The sequence below is a fragment of the Mustela lutreola genome, chromosome 2, assembly GCF_030435805.1.
Source record: "Mustela lutreola isolate mMusLut2 chromosome 2, mMusLut2.pri, whole genome shotgun sequence".
Taxonomy (NCBI): Eukaryota; Metazoa; Chordata; class Mammalia; order Carnivora; family Mustelidae; genus Mustela; species Mustela lutreola.
The window spans coordinates 202,723,345-202,743,283 of NC_081291.1; the positions used below are offsets into that span (position 1 = coordinate 202,723,345).

General features: G+C 33.3%; 1 protein-coding gene across 2 annotated transcripts in view; it reads left to right on the plus strand.

Moving 5' to 3' along the window:
* The window catches only part of NCAM2 (neural cell adhesion molecule 2), a 514,403-nt gene that overhangs the window by 368,531 nt on the left and 125,933 nt on the right, over positions 1–19,939 (plus strand). For both annotated transcript variants that reach the window (XM_059164507.1, XM_059164509.1), the window contains exon 9: positions 4,721–4,871. In XM_059164507.1, coding sequence (XP_059020490.1) covers positions 4,721–4,871 — 151 coding nt within the window. The remainder of the gene's footprint in view (positions 1–4,720; positions 4,872–19,939) is intronic.

Below are 19,939 nucleotides of genomic sequence, written 5' to 3' on the forward strand. Positions count from 1 at the left end.
TTCAACTTAACACAATGTTAACACAATTTTGAGAGGTTAGTTTGGGTGAATTAATGCCAGTAACCTTTGGAAAGTTTATTTAATTAGTGGTTATGCTTTGACATTACTGATAAGTATTTGAAGTTGTATTTAATTTACAGCCAGTAGAGATATAACATCATTACAAAAAAGCAACCAAAATGTATAATCAAGGGGTGCATGTTTTCTGTATGTCTGTATTCGTCTAGGGTTCGGCATGCTGTCTCTGCTTGCCCATCCAACATCAGGGGATCCCATGTGCTCTGACTTTCTTCTCTGTGCCTGCCTGTTTCTCTCAGTTCCTTCATATGACTTCTGGGGGTATAGGCTTGGAATTCTCTAACAAATCTGCTCCTCTTTCACGATTTTCAGGTCATAATACATACCTCAGTTTATCAGGGAACATTCTTCTAACTCTACCCCACCCCTCCACTGACTCACCCCCAAGATGAAACTTTGGCATTCCTACATGGTACTTTTCAGTTTATTTGTATTATTTTTTAAAAATTATTATCTCCTGAACTTTTATTTACCAAAGGGTAAAAATTGTTCAGATTTGCTCAACATGTATCCCCAGTGCCTGGGTGCTTCTTGTAAAATAATTGCACAAGAAAAAAATTGCTGAGCAACTAATTGACAGGATTCACCAATCTCCCAAAAGACCAAAGAGGTCAATGACAACGGTATGAAGAAAGATGGGGAATACTGTCACCTCAAATGTGTTGTGTCCTACAAGTGGGTTCTAAACTTGGCAGTAAATGTTTAGTCAGGTCAAGTCACAAAAACAACCTATAAACACGATACCTTGTATAATTTCAAATGTCCCACAATTAAAAGGGGCAGCGGAATATTTGTGTTGGAACTAAACTCCAGAAGGTAGTTATCATATAGGTATTTCATCAAGTGATTCTTGGAAGGACAGTAAACTCTATAAATGACCGTTTTTTCAATAAACTCTATAAATAACCATTTTATAAAAATATTGAAATACCATTCAAATAAACAGTTCTTAAACTGACCTTCTGGAAAGGCAAAAATATAACATTAAATCAAATTTCAAAAAGTGCCTTTCTGTAAAGGATTGGAGTAATAATGTATAGTCAGGCACTTTACTTTCTAATCATCTTACCTAATGCATTGATAGAACCTGAAAATACGAGATGGACAGCTAATATGCCCATTAACCTGTTTCAATCAAATATCAGATGTCTTAAATGAATCTTCAGTAGGTGGTGAATCAAAGCCAAGATATAAATTAATTTTCTTTCAGAAATGTGTAATGCTTTTTTGTAGCACAAAGAGAAAGATGTCCTTTGAAATGTCAGATATGAGAGGGAATGACTTTGGTCTTCTAGTGTAAGTATTTGAGACAAATGAATGTTATAATTATTATAGAGCCAATGTCAAGTCTGAAAATGACTTATGATTTCCCAGGGAATCACACACCTTCCCAAAGAAATTCTGTTCTTCCTGTTAATAATTCCAGATACATTGAAAATAACTTTTCAATTCCAACATCTTTACTAGTATCATACTAATTTTATAGACACCAATAGATTTTTGTAAGACAAATACCATATCACTTATAATAGTTAATAACATGAGGACCTGTTTATTTTCAAAGGACTACATTTGCCTTTCAATTCTGTGAAAGAACGATATTTTTCCTAATAGAAAAATGAATAATTTGTTTTGTATTATTAAAATGGTATTTTATCCCATTAATAAAGATACTAAATGTAAGTTTTTAACTCATAGTAATAGCTGGAGGTATACTTTTTCTTTACTACATCTAAATTTCACTATAACTTAATTTGCTTTAAAGATATTAGAATATAATGTTTCTGTCCTTGGTACTAGTCCAGGTGACTTTAACATAAAGTACCATAAAAATAAAAATGTTCTCACATTTGTCCAACTATAATATCACCCTACAGGGTGAATTCTGAAGTTCTAATAAGATTAGAAAAAGTAGTGTGTCCTAGGAAAAGTACAGACTTCAAAGTAGTACATTTAATAATTATATACAATAGTCAATTTTTTAACATAATTTGATATTTTCCCAAGAAATTAAGGGAATGATGAGAGAATCCTGCCATGTATATATGGAAGGGGGAAAGGGGGAAAGGTTGAGGCAGGGCTGTGGACGGTACTTATGGAAATGACAGTAATTCAGATTAATTGGAAGTCAAATTAATGGTATCCAAATTGTGAAGTGTGCTCAGACAGAAAAGTGATGTCTTAGAAAGGCAGGGAAGTTATTCAAAAATCAATAGAATGTTATTCATTATTATAGAGCAGGGGGGATATGAAATCTTCATGAAATTTTTGTGAGAATTAAAAGTTTGCTTTTTTAAAAAAACATTCTTAGCTACACAAAGAAATAATTTCTGCATCTGCAATGAGAATTTGCTAGAGGAACATAGGGAATCACATCATGCTGATGGCTTTTGCAGAGTCAGGGAATCTTTTTCGGTCACATTCACCCTGTGATTGTTGTTTCTGAAATCCAGAGACGCCCCTTAGTGTTCCTCGAACTCAGCAGCATGACTAAGACTGCAAATAGGTGAAGCTGAGAGCAGAGACGTCCTTGGAAACACAGTGGCTAGACATTGAAGGTGATAATTTTGAACACAATGGTAAACTGACATTTACCATCATTTAAATTATAAACAGGTAAATGTTCAAAAACTGATTCAAACTGAAGATGTAGTCCAGCATGGGGCATGAGAAAGAATCTGTACCATTCACAGAGGGGAAGACCGCAGGAGTAGAGCCGGTGATGCTGGGTGAGGGAGTGGTATGTTCAGATCTGCACATGCTGGTTTGAGAAACATCAAATGGGCATGCCCTGAAAGAGCCATATCTGGTTCCATAGCTCTCCAAGGAGAGAGGGATCCTGCCTGGAGGAGGAGTGACTAGAGATCGCAGCTGCTAGTATGGGAGGGGTTGAGGGTGTCTTAAGCAGAGTGCATTGGTTGCATCCATGACAGAAACCAGGGGTCCCCAGGGAGAGAGGAAGCTGCAACACAGACTAAAATGTAGCCAGGAAAGAGACAGTGGAAGAAAAAAATAGGAGAGTATGGGTGTCCTGAAAGCCAAGGGAAGTCTGCACTTAAGGAAGGAAGGGTAGTTCCTGAGGGTCCAATGATAGTTAGAGGAGCGATAAGGTAAGGAACTACTAACCCATTTATATCAAAAAGTAATTAGTTACTTTGTATAACAAATTGGCCATTCTGCTTTTGAGTTTACTCATTCTAATTTTAACTTCTGTGAGTTTCTGCATTTTTTTTTCTTTCCTCTCAAGTAAGTAATTGGGTTGGCAGACGAACATCTTAAATATTGGCAGCAGAGAATCCCTTCTGCTTGAAAGCTTCACCTTACTATTTTTTAGCAATACTTGAGAATTGGGGAACGTATTTTTGACCTGATCTGGGTTGCATAATACATTCCCAGCATGTTTTTGTTTCTTTGTTTTTGAAGAACATTTTTACGATAATGATAGTAAATGAATTATGAGTGACTTGTTTGGTTGTATAGTAACTGCATGCCTGTGTAAAATTAGAAAGCAAAAAAAGTGATCATATTGTGTTCCAATCAAATTCATGTTTGAAAAAGAGCTTTAAAATAGTCTGTTATATAAATAAAAGAAAATAAGTTTTAATAATACAAAGTACATGTATTGAAATTTATTTGAATTTCAGTTATATAGAAACTTAAACAACCATTATATTATTACATAAAAACTTACATATTTCAAAACCAATGTGTGCCATGCAGTTTTTATTGAGGCACAAAAACCTCAAATACTGAAAACAATCAATTCAATAATAGCAAAGTACATGTTACAAGTAAATTATAAAATGCAAATTTCACTCTATTCCCTGATTGTACAAAATAAAATTCAGTAAGTAAACTATCTCTGTCTTAATATGTGTGCTATAATGGTATTTAAGTGATTTAAGAAAACAATTGTAGGTATATCAATTAGGTTGCACACAAGAATTCTTATTTGAAATGTAATCTATAGGCTATTGGATTAAAAGCAAGTCCTTGATTTGCATCGATATTCATGGAGCATGTGATTAATCTTTTTCATGTTGTTTCCATTGACTTTCTAAGAAGGACTTATATAGTGCTGTTTTTAATAATTTATCTGTTATGAGTAATGTACTACATAGGCTTATGAGCAGTGCTGTTTCATTCATCCCAAAATAACTATAAATTCTTCTTCAAGGCTATAATTTTCATACATCTTGATACATTGTCTTTACACGGTGAAACAGGAAACTAACCTGAAGGAGGAATATCAATTTCACTGGGGGGTTTCAGCTAGAATTGAATAGGCATTGTTCTGTTCTGTTTTCAAGAAGCATAATTGGAAGCCAACAAAGCCCTTCCTAGAAGAACATGCCAGCTTTTTAAAAAGCACAGAGTGCACTAAATAAAAGGGGTTGATAAAACACGTGTTGAAGTTTTTACACATGTTCCTGTCCCTGTAAGCAGGTGGGCAGGTACAACGGAAAAGCCTAAATCAGTAAGTCATAAATGCAGAAACATTGCTTTCAAAAAAAAAAAAAATGTAATGCAGCTAAGACATTATTTTCATTTATCATATATGTGATAAACACCCTATGTTTGGTCATCATTTTCACACAAAACAAGCGTAAAATCTTTCTTTTTCCTGAATCGATGTAAACAGAGCCCAGACGGCCGTATCGAAGTCAAAGGGCAGCATGGAAGCTCCTCACTGCATATTCAAGATGTGAAGTTGTCAGATTCAGGGAGATATGACTGTGAAGCTGCGAGTAGGATTGGAGGGCACCAAAAGAGCATGTACCTTGATATTGAATGTAAGTCATTTTCCTTTTGTATGTTTATTAAAACAACTTTGTCTGCTTTGAAAAATACGAATTTTAGTAGGATCCTCCAAATACCTCTGTAGTTCAGGATTCGGTATTTGACTGATAGCCCTAGAACTAACGTGGCCATTCATAGTCAGTTATTAGAGACATCTAGTGGATGTTATAGGACATTTCACAGTGCTATAAATTTAATGGTTTTGATATTGCTCATTCAGAAAATTGTGATTTTCTTTTTTGCGGTGTTTAAGCCAAACACAGTGTAAATTGAATTGCTTTAGTTGTCAGTTATTGGTTAGTATCTCCTTAGAGTTTTATCTGTTTGCTTATAATATTAACGGTCCTGTGTTTCACCTGAGTAGTTATTTTGTTGAATTATTTTAATTCTCATAAGATATGAAGTAGTGTTTTTAAAATGATTGAACATATCAACATTCATATTTTATCAGAATAATGCTTGTTGTCTGTAAGTGGGAATTATGACCTGAGATTTGGAGAATATGAGGGCTGATTTAAACACACAATCCACTTTATATCATTGAGTGGGATTTTAGAATAATGTCATATATATGTTCATAAAAGGGAAGAAATTTAATATTATTTTCAATAAATATTCAAGAATCATTAATGTTGGAGATTCTCTGATGTTCAAGAGGACATAACTGTCATAGTGGGAGTGTATAAGATACTCTGATCGAAAAAACATTACTATTGGAAAATTTCTAGTACATTAATATCAATAGAAGTTGGTGATAACTGTGAAATAAGATTGTTTTCTTTTTGAGAATGTCTCTAGAAAGCAAATACTTCCTCAAGAACAGACACAAATAATCCATATTATTTTACGTATTCATAAGTGTTCTTATTAAGAAATTCATGGAAAGGCCACTTATACAATTGCAAAAAATTATGAAGGATATTAAATAATTATTTCACAAAGTACATGTTTCATTTGCTAAAGCTAGAGAATCTCCAAAAAGTTGTTTAATTGCCATCGTATTTCTTAAAAAAAATCAAAGAGACGAAAAAGCCATGTTATTCAGGACACACAGAGAAAGAAGTGATACTAATAACTAATTTAGCTTTTTTCCTAATAGTGTTTTCTGCTATTTTTTCATTATTTTATACATATATATATTAATAAGCTATGTATTAAGGTATATAAATTTCTTTTTCAAGTCATCAGCACTTGCAACAAATTAGAACTATTTCTCAAACTTTCAACACGTTTGTTTAGATTTTGTAATTCAAAATATGTATTTAAATCCAAAATTTACTTTATTATTTTTTTTCTTTTTCTTTAATGTGAATCTACATTAGCAAAAATTTAAGGGTGCAAAAACGTGGTTTATATTAGAGCTGTCCAAAGTGTTTGGAGGGCAAGTTCATAGACTTCTCCCAGCCTCTTCTCACTGTGCTAAAATAGTGGTAGGAATCATATTCTCTTAATAAAACTTAACTTAGTTTTTTTTTTTTCTTTGCATTTTGTAAATATTTAAAAGCTTATTTGACATACCATAGAATTATTACTAAATCACTGCTGTAAGTATGCAGAAAAGTGGAGCTCTGGAGAAACGAGCACTGTCAATGTTTCCAAAACACAATGAGGCTGACAGGGTCATACAGGCAATATTGGGTAGCTATACCAGTGCTAGGATGGATGCTAATTAGTTGTGTGACCTGCATCCCTGGGACCTCAGTTTCCATATATGTAAATTAAGAGGGTTGAAGGAAGAAATTCTTGGGGTTTCATCATACCTAACCATTTAAAAATGCATAGCCACATCCTTCATAGGTGTCCTAGAACTTCTGAATTGCCCTCCAAGCATGCCTACCTAAGTTTTAATTATGAAATAAATAAAAAATTAAGATCTATAATTTCTGTGTCTATGTTTTAAAACCTCATTGAAAAGAATTTTAAAAAACCATACTAGATCAAATTTAGGGTGTTTTCATTGAACTGTTTAAGATTTAGAATCAGTACTGAGTGACTGTGGACACAAAATAAATAAAACAGAGCTCATGCTTTATTAGAACACTGGGATTGACAGAAATTTAAATCAAACCTCAACTTGAATTCAAATTTTGAAGTGATGGATGGAGAAAAATATCAAGATAAAGTGAAATGCTGATATAAAATGATGTGAGATTTGTAGTTATTAGTTTTCAACTAGATAGAAAATAATGGGGTAAACACATGATTGTATATATAAGTACAGAAGTGCATGTTCTTGTGATCTTTTAATAAAATAAATACTTTAATACAAAAAAAAAGTACTTAGGGCACTCTGTTTTTCAAGGATTGATACTACAGGATGCAAGTTGCTTTTGATCACAGAGGTATTCCTCCTTTGCTTTAAAAGTTGAAACATTGGTCAGCCTGTTTAATTTTCTGAAGTAAATGTTTAGAATAAAGCTCATGAGCAAATAGTTATCTCTTATTTAGGAAGGATTTTTAAAAACCTTGCTTTGTAAAAGACGAGATCGGGCATGTTCAGGGTGGTATGGCCGTAGACGCTTGCTTTGTAAAAGAATGTTTTGAGAATTCTTTGAACATTCCTTGAGATTGTTGTTTCTTGTTGATTGAAGCTGGTTAGATAAAACTATTTCAAAAATCATAAAATAGTTTTTTTTAACTATTAAACCATTGTTTAAGATTAATTTTTGTTTTATTTTTTGATAGTTTTCAGAGCACATGATCAATTTTTCCTTTTTTTAAGAAATTAAATATTTAATTTCATTCTTCTTTAGTAAAAATAATTAGAACAATAAATATCCCCTGTTGACAACTTTACTGAAATATAGTTGGACCACAGTACAATGCCAATATATGAAGGGCAAAATGTGATCAGTTTTGACATATGGGTGTGCCTGCAAATCTGTTACATCATCTAAACAAACATTTACATCACCCCCATCAATTTTCTAAAGCTCCTTTGTAATGTATTTATTCATTTACTCTCCCTCCCAAGCAAATGTTAGTCTACTTTCTGGCACTATAATTTAGTTGCCCTTCCAGAACTTTATATACGGAATCATACATCACTTTAATTTTAATTTTTTGCTAAGCACTTTCAGTCAGCATGCGTTGATATGTTGAATATGAATCAAAAATTTATAATGTGTTCTTGTCTTTGCATTGTATGGGCAAAACAGAGTTTGTTTATTCACCTGTTGATGAGCCTTTGGTTATTTTCAGTTTAGGGCTACTACAAAAAACTTTTGTGTACATTTTTGAACATTGTGTGGACATAGTTCTTTTTTTCTAAAATAAACATGATTCTTGGAAGAGCAAAAGATTTAAATTTTGCTCAAGTCCAGCTTATCAAATTGAACTCATATGTGATGCTGTTCCTGTTCCATTTAAGAAATCATCATCTAAGCAAAGTCCACAAAGATTTACGTCTAAACATTCTTTTTTATTTTATTTTTAAAGATTTTTTTTAAAAAGATTGTTTTTTTAATTTGTTGGACAGAAAGAGCACAGGCAGTGGGAGGGACTGAGGGACAGGGGAAGCAGATTTCCTACTAAGCAAGGAGCTGGATGCAACACTGGATCCCAGGACCCCCAGGGATCATAACCTGAGCCTAAGGCAGATGCTTAACTAACTGAACCACCCAAGCACCCCCTAGGCTTTCTTTTAATGTTTTGTTGATTTAGATTTTGCATTAAATCTGTGATCTGTTTTGGATTCATTTTTATGGAGTCAATACATATTTTTTCATACATCTATCAAAATAATTCAGCCCTATTTTTGAAAAGACTTTCCTCTTTCTAACCAAGGATTTGCCAATACTGTTGATATTTACAAAACACTAGCTTTGGGTTTTGTTAATTTACATTCTTTATATATAAATCTATTTTCTAATTTGTTGGTTTCCATTTTATTTTCATTACTTCCATTCTATATATTTTGGACTTGCTTTAAACTTTGGTTATAAATTCTTGAAGTGAAATATTAGGTTATTACTTTAGATATATCTTATTTTCTAATATAACCATATAAAACTCTAAACTTCCCGCTAAAGAATATTTCAGCACAACCCCCAAATTATGATATGTTGTATTTTTGTTGTCATTCAAATAGTTGAAAATATTTTCTAATTTTTTCTCGTGATTTCTTCTTTGGTCTGTATTTATTTGTAAGGATTTAATCTCCAACTATTTAATGTTTTCCTAGATATTTTGCTGTTATTCATTACTAATATCATTTAGTTCTGTTTAAAAATACTCTGTTGTGTGATTTTTTTAATTCTTTTTTATTTATTGAGATATATGTCACCGCAGATGATCTATCTCAGTGACTACACAGTGTGTTTAAGAAGCATGTGTATTCTGCAGTTATAGAATGCTGTGTTCTAGAAATATCAATTAGATAGAGGTAGGTGACAGTGTTGTTTGAATCTTTTTTATATAGCTGTTTTATCAGAGTGAGAGCAGAGTGAGAGGTGTTAAAACCCTCCTCCATGATTGCGAACATTTCTCTCTCACTTTAATCCTGTTGATTTTTGCATCAGGTATCTTTAGGCTCAGTGAGGCCATGCCCATGTATAGCTTGTTAAATTGTATTGTTTTTTTTCCCTGCTAAAACCAGTGACAACAAACTTAATTGCTAGAAACAACACAACTATGTTCTCTTTTAGTTCTGGAGGTCAGCGGTTCAAAAGGATTTTCACTGGAATGAAATGTTGGTAGGACTGTGTTCCTTTGTGTTCTTTTGTGGAGATTGTTTTCTGTCCCTTTCAGCTTCTAGAATCTGCCCACATTTTTTGGCTTTTGGTCTGCTTCCATCTTTAAAGCCAGTCTCTCTCACATCACCCCACTCTAATTCTGCTTTTCTCACATCTTCTCTGTCTCTGACTTTTCATTACAGGAGACCCACATTGCATAGTTCAGGATATTCTTCTCAACTCAACATCTTTAACTTTATCACAGCAGCAAAGTTCTCTTTGCTGTAGAATAACATATTTACAGGTTCCAGAGGTTATGATGTGAATATCTTCGGGGGGGGGGGGACTCAGGGGTAGGTCATTGCCCTCTCTCCCACACATCTTCCTCATGAATCATTTCTTTCATTTTCTCCAGTAATCATTTGCTTTAAATATATTTATCTAATATTCAGATAACTACTCATACTTCCGTATGCTTACTGTTTATACACCCTTTTTTCAATTATTTACTTTCCACCTAGTTGCACTTTTATGTGAAATTAAATTGTCTCTTTTTAGGCAGCATATGACAGAGTATTGCTTTTTTATTAATTCTGTCAATCTATAACTTAACATTAATGTTTGAAGTAGGAATCAGCAGGAAATGGGCCAAGTAATAAATATTTTAAATTTTCCTTATATGGTCTCTGTCACCTAGAAACTATTTTAAAAACTTGTGCATTTCTCTCTTACAACAATTAAAAATGTAAAAACCATTCTTAACTGTAAGCACGCATATACGAGGTCCTTGGACTATATTTTGTCCATAGTTCATAGGCTAGACTATTAAACTGAATGCTGTATTTGATATGATTTCATTCAGGTATAAAATTTTGTTTTCTGTGTTTTCCCTCTGTTTTTTCATATTCTATTTGTTTTTTCTGCATTATTTTGAGTTATATGAGATATTATTGATTTATTTTAATTTCTATGTTGGCAATATACTTTTGGTATTATTTTTCTTAAGTGATTCTCTAGGAATTTTTTTGTTCCTATTGATTTCAGAGGTATTACATCTACATTCACTGAAATCTCCCGATAATTTATGATAAATTTTGTATTGAACAGTCATACAGATTTTTAGGAATTGAAGACAAAATATTTTAGGGGCCCCTGGGCGGCTCAGTGGGTTAAATAAAGCCTCTGCCTTCGCCTCAGGTCATGATCCCGGAGTCCTGGGATTGAGCAACACATTGGGTTCTTTGCTCAGCAGTGAACCTGCTTCCTCCTCTCTCTCTGTCTCTCTCTGCCTGCCTCTCTGCCTGTTTCTGATCTCTATCTGTCAAATAAATAAATAAAATCTTAAAAAAAAGAAAATATTTTAATTTACTTATCCATCTACCACTTATTTCACTCTTTCTTCATCTCTAAAGACCCTTTTTTTTTTTTTTTAACATATTTTACTCCTTCAGCCTGAAGAAATTTCTTCTCCATTAATTTTGACCATATGTATTTGGGATAGATTCCTCCCCCACCCCCCGCCCTCGCCCAAATCTGGAAATATTCTCCTCATCCTTCATTCCTGAAGGATTTTTTTTTTTTTTCCTTTTTCCACCTGGAAGGAATTATGGTTTGCCATTTTTTCAAAGACTTTGTTCCACTGTCATCTAACCTCCTTGGTTTCTGATGAGAAATTCATGATGATTTGAATTGTGAATTCCTCGTATGCCACATGTCATTACTCACTAGATGCTTTCAGGTTACTTTATCTGTATTATTCATTGTTTTGATTGGGTTGGGTTTGAATTATCCTGTTTGGGGTGTACTGAGCTTCTTGAATCTGTAAATTTATATTCGTCTATAGTGGAGCATTTTTAGACATTATTTATTCTTATCAGTTCTTTCCTAATCTCTTTCTCATCTCTTGGGCTTAATTTAGGTATGTTAGACCTTTTAAAATAACCTAAAAATAATCTCCGAGATACTGTTCAGTTTTATATAGTTTAACTATTCACCATTCTTTAGATTATATAACTTCTGCAGTTTTAAATTCAAATTAACAGAACTTTTATTCCATCATCTCCTTTTTGCTCCTAAGCCCTAATCAGTGAGTTCTTTAAGACAGTATTTTTTTTTCCTGAATTTCTAATGTTGTTTTGTTTCATATTTTGTTTCTCTGCTGACTTTTTAAAATTCTTACTCATTTTACATATTCTCCTCTTTATTTCATGGAGCATAGTTAGAATAGCCACTCTAAAATCTATAAATCTAAAATCTGATAGACTCAACATCTGAGTCATCTTGGAATGCATGTGTTGATTATCTTTTGGGGGGGTGGGATGGGGTGGTTGGGTGATAGACATTGGGGAGGGTATATGTTATGGTGTGTGCTGTGAATTGTGTAAGACTGATGAATCACAGACCTGTACTCCTGAAACAAGTAATGCATTATATGTTAATTAAAAAAAAAAAAAGAAGAATTGGTCATGTTCTTCGGGTTCATTGAATATCAAGAAATGTTGGTTTGAATCCTGGGTACTGTAAATATTATGTCATGCAGACTCTAAGACTTTTGACAAACATCTGGAAAAAAATGTATTAAGCAGATATTCCCCCCTAAATTCTGTGTTGCCTACTATAAGCAGTGACTCAAATCTCAAATAATTTCTTAAAGCCTTTGCTATATGAGTTTGTGCCTGTCCCATGCATTCAAAGCTCAGGACTTAGGCTGATTTTTATGACTTATATGAAGAATTATGGCATCTCCTTTTATGATCCCTATTTGGGATTGTCCCCTTCCTACTCATCTTGTATTTGCTTCTCCCAAGGAACTCTGCACTTCTGGACAGATTTTTACTCCAGTATCACTGTGAGGCACCTCAGCTATGGCCTGCCCTCTATACAAAGTCATAAGAGAGAAAAAGAAGTGGGAAAGCAACTTTAATTATCTTCCACAATCTCATTGATTTTGTTTATAGAAGCCTTAGGTAGTGATTTTTGCTATTGTTTTTGTATTTTTTGTTTACTTTGAGTCATCTCTGGAGCTTTTAATCATTACCAGTAGGGGAGATGGGCAATCACAAGTTTACATTGCCATTATGGAAGCAGAAATTTCTATATATTCTTCATACGACCTTAAATCATAAAAATATTATTTTCCCTCATTTCTGGAACCAAGATACGAATGTTTTAATTTCAGGGGTTTTTTTTGAGTTTTTAGTATATTTCTTCCTTCTACTTTTTTTTCAAATTTCATTTTTGGCTTTTATTTTTTATAAATCATATATTTGCAAACAAAGCATTACTTCAATCAAAGATTATTTAAAATGCAAAGTCCTAAAAGGAGTTGAGTTTCTCTTTCCCTTTTCAGTATATTGATATTCTCTGCAGTCAATTTCATTTATTTCTACACAAACCTTAATTATCCTAAAAAGTGTATTAAGTTCTCCATGTGTAAATCACTTCAGATTTAAATTAAGAGACAGTGTAACTTTAGTTGAGGTTTAGAATAGATGCTCAAAGTTTTTAATAGTATCCTTCAGCTATAGAAATATAATTCTACTGATAAAGGCTAAATTTTAAGTAAAACAGAAGAAAATGTCTTATATTTTAAGATGAATAAACATACTTAATTGAGCATTCCATTGACATTTTTCCTTCTTCTTTTTTAAAAAATTTCCAACTGAAAGGAGCTTCTCCTGTGGTTCTAACCTACACAGAGATGCTATATACAAGATGTTGCTTCTGGTTTTCTCCTCATGATGAATATCATTTAAATAGTCATTACAATTATTTGTCTCTAGAAGTGTACCTTCCTTTTTGATTAATCCAAATTTTTATACTATTTCTTCATATACCTTAATGAACATTCTTTATTTTTCACAATTAAAATTACTCAGGATTTCTAGGACAATACAAAATATGTTGGGATCCTAGCCCACTTTTCCAAACTTATACTACATTTAAGAATAAATATTAGCTTTAGTATGCTAAAATTTTCCCATCCATGTGCCTGACCTCTTCTCTATGTTATAACCTCTTACAATTATATAAGATTATTACCTCTTGGATAATATAATTTATCAAAACTGAATCATAAAAATGCTTAAAGTTGATGAAAAAGATGGTGAAAAATTCATTTATGCAAAGTTATGTAAATATGCTGGTGAGAGATGGATTTTAAATAAAAATTAACATAATTATTAATCTTAATTTCATTAATTGCTGAAGTTCAAATTTTATTCTTGTGATAGAAATAGAGGAAATGGCATATCGGTATCATCTGTCTACAGTTAGGATTATTTGGGGGATTATTAAATGATCATTTGGAATATGTAACCATGGTCTTCATTTAAAATTTAGTCAGCCTGCTCTTCTCTTTCAATTATTTTCCTTGTAAATTAGTGTAATTTTATTATGAAATTTGGAACATTTTTTAGACTTACGATACCACCACTGAAGTAACTCTTATATTCCTTCATATAAAGATTAGTGGACATTTTGATTGGATATTACACCAGTAATAAGTATTGACGCTATCTAATAAGCTTATTCCTTGGTAATTGAAGCCTGTGTTGTTATAAGATAAGACGTTTTATTTAGCAGCTAATTTATTATACCACTGCAACTCTTAGAACTTGACATGCAATGCTATGAGAAGTTATTTTGTAAATAAATATTTACAAGTTAGAAATGGTAAAAATATTTTTATTCTGCGTCTTTAAATCAAGGACAGTATAGGGAACTGTGAAAACTATAAAATCACACATAAAACACTGACCAAAACAGTCTTCCCTGCCTTATTCAAGCAGCTACAGTCTCTGATTTCTAAAAAAGAGTGAAAAAGAATCAAGCCATTTATAATTGACACCAACCATATTTACTATAATAGCACTAAAGTTAAGGTCTTTAGATTCAGCCCCCTTTTCTTTTTTAATTCAAAACCTCTTTTATGTTTCATCTGAAACAGATTTCTTGGCTTCCTGCCAGTTCATTTTCAACATTTCAAAGGCATTACCTTACTATTAAACATAGGTTGAACTAAAGTTCCAATTTGTAAAACAAAGGAGGTAACAGGCATATGATATGTGGTTTAATGCACTAAGCACCAATTACATGTACATTTGATTAAAATTAGTATTGTGACAGTCTACTTATTGCATATTACCTGTTAATTAAACTTAATTATTTTATGTGATAAATTTAATTTAACAGTTACATGATAACAATGCATGTTAAGAAATATTGAATTTTTCATTTACTTTTTTTTCTCATCCAGCTTTCTGCACCTGCTTTTGTTTCTTGTTAGACATAATAGCAATATTTATGTGCATTTTCTCCTGTGGTGTAAAAGCATTAGGAATATCAGAAACCTTTTAAAGATGTGGCAATATTAATTAATCTTATAACAGATGCACATTACTTCCATATTTACATGCCTTTCCTAGAATTGAATTTGCTTTATCCCATAATACCTTCTTCACATTTTACAGTCTCCAGATAACAGTGATTCTAGCAGCGTGAGCTGATGCATGTCCAAGATAAGGTAGATAAGATGTGAAAGGATTTTAATATTTTAAAAAATACATCTTAGTAAATACTTTGAAATTAGAAAAATTTCCTGGTCGTGGCAGACACACATTTGTATCTGTGATTGAAATCTTGTCTTACGATCCCAACTTTTATACTCACCGTAATACATTTAAGCTGTTCAGACTTTAAAGAAGAGGGTTCATTTGTAGAAATAAGTTGGTTCTAATGCTAACAACTGTTTAGGCTTTATGAAAATTTCAAGGACAGTCTCTTAGAGAAATATAAAGCTATCTCTATCTGAAGAAGATAAGAATGGCATATGAAAAGAAAAAGGTGAAAAATCTTTTACTGCTCAGGTGTATTTTTTTAACCCAAGCTTTACATGTGTCCCCTGGGAAAATTCAAAATACCATGCTCCTCAGGTAAAGATACCATCAGTTACTCTGAGTCTATCTCTCATAGATACCATTCGATTCAAATCAAATCATTTTGTTCAAATGTACTTCAGAGATTAAGATGATGAAAGTTGTTAAGGAATTTTAGGAAATACCCAACTCTTGAGAAGATAAACCTGAGAAATGAACAAACAAATATTAAAGAAATAAAAATAGTCGTATTGTATAACTACTGGATTTATCACTGCCTCTTGGCATCTGCTTAACTGCCCAGAAATAGTGAGCTCTGCCTCCAGGTTGTCACAGCTTTCTGTCCTTCCTCTGGGCTGAAGACCTTGCCCCAGAAATCCCAGTTCTTCCTAGCAAGTGAGCGTCTTAATTTGAGCTGTGATAACAAAATATCGTAGATTGAATGGCTTAAATGCAACCATTTATTTCTCACCGTTTGGCAGTCTGGACGTCCAAGATCAGGGTGCCAGTGTGGGCAGGTTATCGGTGAGAGCCTGCTTCTGGCTCTGTCCTTACAGGGCCTCTCCTGGATGCAACTACACGGAGACACTTCCTCTTTCCTTAAGGGCATTAATCCTGTGATGGGATTCTACTCTCCTGACTTCTACAACTAATTACCTCCAAAGATCCCCACTTCCAAATCCCATCAGCTTAAAGATTAGGCCTTCAACCTAGGAATTTGGGGTGGGGTGGGGAGGGTACACAAACATTCAGTGCCCAGCAGGGAGTTTTCCGGTTTTGATGGAGATCACCTGAAAGATAAAACAAGTGCAGAATGTCACAGAGTGAAGCTTCCCACCAAGATCCCATCATACTAAGACTTGACTGACTTCACTAAGTTTTATGTCTTGAAAATCCTGAAAGATATGCTAAGACCCCGTGGCCAACTGCGTACAGCCTGTCTTAGTCCCTTTAGGCTGCTAGAACAAATGCCACAGATTGGGTGGTTTATAACAACAGGAGTTTATTTTGCATGGCTCTGGAGGCTGTAAGTCCCTGATTAGGGAACCAGCATGGTGGGGTTCTGGTGCAGACTACGGCTTCTATTTCTGTTCCCATAGGATAGAGAGCAGAGCTCAGGAACAATGTTCTCTCCTGACTCCTGCAGGGCACTGATCCCCTTCATGAGGGCTCCACCCTTATGACCTTATCAGCTCCTCATGCCTCCCAGTGCTGTTATGTTGGGGAGCAGGGTTGCTCCATGTGAATTTGGTGGAGATGAGGCACAGACATTCAGTTCATAACAGTGCTTCTCCACTTTCCTCCTTTCCCTAGGAAAGGTGCCAGTAGACTTACCTTAATGGATTTGCTACTTTACGCCTTCATCCACAAATACCATGGCCACCAAAAGTTATGATACTGAGTCTTGGAAAAGGCCAGTCCAACAACTTGAATCCAGCCAGCCAGAATTCTGTGGCCATAAATCCTTACATCCTCTGAATTCTGTCCTTTAATCTCAGTGGAACACTAGCAAGAACATGATTTTCCCAATATTATCTATGTATTCTTGACACCTGTCCCCTGACAGAAGTCCACTTTTGTTTGTGATGATTTAAACTAGATAGTAGTTTTCTAATATATTGGGCTTTACAAAAATAATATTCTGTCTGAATATTAGCAGGCATTCTTAGATTTTAATGAATCTGCTGCATCTTAGTCATCTAACTGATCAAAACTTAAGTCTCCTGATTTGTAAAATGGGAGAGATGGATCAAAACTTGTTATTTTATTAATTTAGGCATGCTTAGGTTAGAATATTAATTGTGTATTTTTTCGCCCAACACTATTTATGGGGCATGTCCTACAAACCAAGCACTTTTCCATGTGTTGAGTATAGAGAATTAAACTAAGCAAGCAAAAATGACTTTATGAGCCTTACCCTCCAGCAAGGAAAACAGATACTAAACAAAACAAAGTCACAAAATCTGTAATATGGGACAGTGAAAAGGGCCAAGGAGAAGAAAATAGAGCCGTGCAGAGAGATTCATCGCAAAAATTGTACATAACAAACACCCCGAAACTCAGGGGCACTTGGTAGTAATTCTCCTGCTTAACTGAAACCAGCTGATACATTCTGTAGGGGGCTCTGTATTAAGCAGCAAGGCTTAACTCCATGCTTTGGGTCCAGTAACACTTGTAGCAGGAGGAAGAGGTGACAGCTACAGGGATGAAGGCATTTCCTTGTGATGGCAGAAGCATGAGAGATCAAGCCCCATAACAGAGCTGCTCATGTCACATCCAGAAAGTCAGGTGGCTAAGCCTATCGCCAATCCAACAGGGGATGGCCTCCTATTGGGAGGACTTTGGGAGCAAATATCTGCTGCATAAATCAAGCCATCTCAGAAGTGTCTACCTGTGAATGAAAGATCATTTTAAAATGATATTCAAGTTTATGAAAACATGTATATTTACATTTCTCTCTAAATTGCTTCAGAATTGTGTCATCACATACTGAATAAGAAAAACCGACCTAATTTTCACTCCGTTGTTTTAAAGATGTTAAAGAAGTAAATGGTATTTGTGTATCTTCATGTAGTGACCTTCATAATAATTACTCAGGTTCACAATATTGTATATAACATTAGAAGTAGCGTATTATTAGTGCTTTTCAAAGATGCAAAATGACTGACGGGATATGCAAATATTGCAGTATACCCAAGGAAGCTGGAAACTACTTATATGGATCAGCTTAGGAACGATCACAAAATAACATGTAATTTAATGCAATTATAATTAAAAATGTGTCATAGAAACTATACAAGTGGGCCAATAAAAAAACACAAAAAATCCTTTTAGAGATGTGATATCATCATAGTATTTTGAAGAAGAAACTAAGATCAGATCATATTGATTCTGTATGCATACAGTTTCAAAGATCTATGTAACTCGTTTGCCTTATTAAACTTACTCACATAGATCACTTTATTTCATATGCTTTAGGTCTTCCGAAGTAAAAGTTACTCTTTGCTCTATTATCGCTGACAAGAGAAACCATTTATGCTCCTCTGATGAAGATGAAGACTTAATAAGAGAAATTCATCTCTTTACAATAATTATTTTTATCACCCTTGTTATCTTAAAATGCTTCCTCTGTAACAGGATTTAAAACATTGCTTGTTAGATACAAGTAATTCAGTGATAATCCTGTTTGTTTAAGAAATCTTTGATTTATCTTGGGCTTGCCAAAAAGTCTTCTAAAGATTATAAGAGCAATTATCAATGTAGTCAGCCCAATAATATAAAAGGTATTCTAATTTTTAATAATTTTTTTCTGTGATTTTTCTCAGATTTCATGTGATGAATTTCTGCTCCCAGTTCTTGTGAGTTATCAATGCTAACAATTGATTTGACCATTTTTCTTGCCCTAAGCAACAGTTTATTATGATTACTTATTTTAACTATTTTTAAAGAGTGTTATTTTAGATTTTTATCCAAGAATAAAGATTAGATATGTAAAAATTCCAGATCATATCCTAGTAAACCAAGATGATAATTTCACTTGAATATGTACACATTTATTTTAAAATATTATTTAATTGTTTTGATTTGCAGAATGAAATATTCTTTCCTAGAATGAATAGAAATGTTTTGACTATAGCATTATATGCCCAAAACCAAAGCCAATTATTCCTAATATCTCTCTTTTTCTAAAGTGAGGAGAAAAAAGGAAGAAAGTGAAAGAAACACATATTTTTGCCTGCTTGGATTAAAATTGTAGGTGACTGAGAAACTGATTACCTATTTAATCAAAGGGATAATAAAATCATTTAAAATAAACATAAAGGGAAAAAATTTTTTTTGATCATGTCTTTGTTATACAGTGATATTTTTCATTCAGACTATGGTTTACACTGTGTTCTTAATCCCAGGACCTTGAGATCATGACCTGACCCTAAGGCAGATGCTTAAACAGCTGAGCCATCCAGGCAGCCCTCAGTCTTATTTTCATTTAATCTCTCCACTCCTTACATCCAATAATATTATTATACAACTGTTGATTATTTGTAATACAGATTTTATACATAATAGTATAGTACCAGCTGTTTGATATTTATTGACACATTCATTCATTAAATGGATACCTATTGATACACACATTCATTCATTAAATTAATATTTATTTAATGCTTACTGTAGGCTAGGCAGCATATTACCCCTAGGGAAATACAAATAAAGAATGCACGTATTTTAGCTCAAAAACAAAGAAAAAGCTAAAGATGGAGATCCATGTCAATATTATTTTAGTAAAGGCTGTACATTTTTTGTTTTTGTTTACTATGATGCAGTGCTCTGAAAATATATCATACATGATTCATTTCCAATCATACTTGAATTACTTTTATTCCATTTGACTTAAAATATTTTGCTTTGTTATGTAAAAATAATTTTAAAATGATAGCTTATCACCTCTTTAAATGAAAAGGTGTTCTAATCAAATGCACATCAAAAATATAAAATACAGGGGTGCCTGGG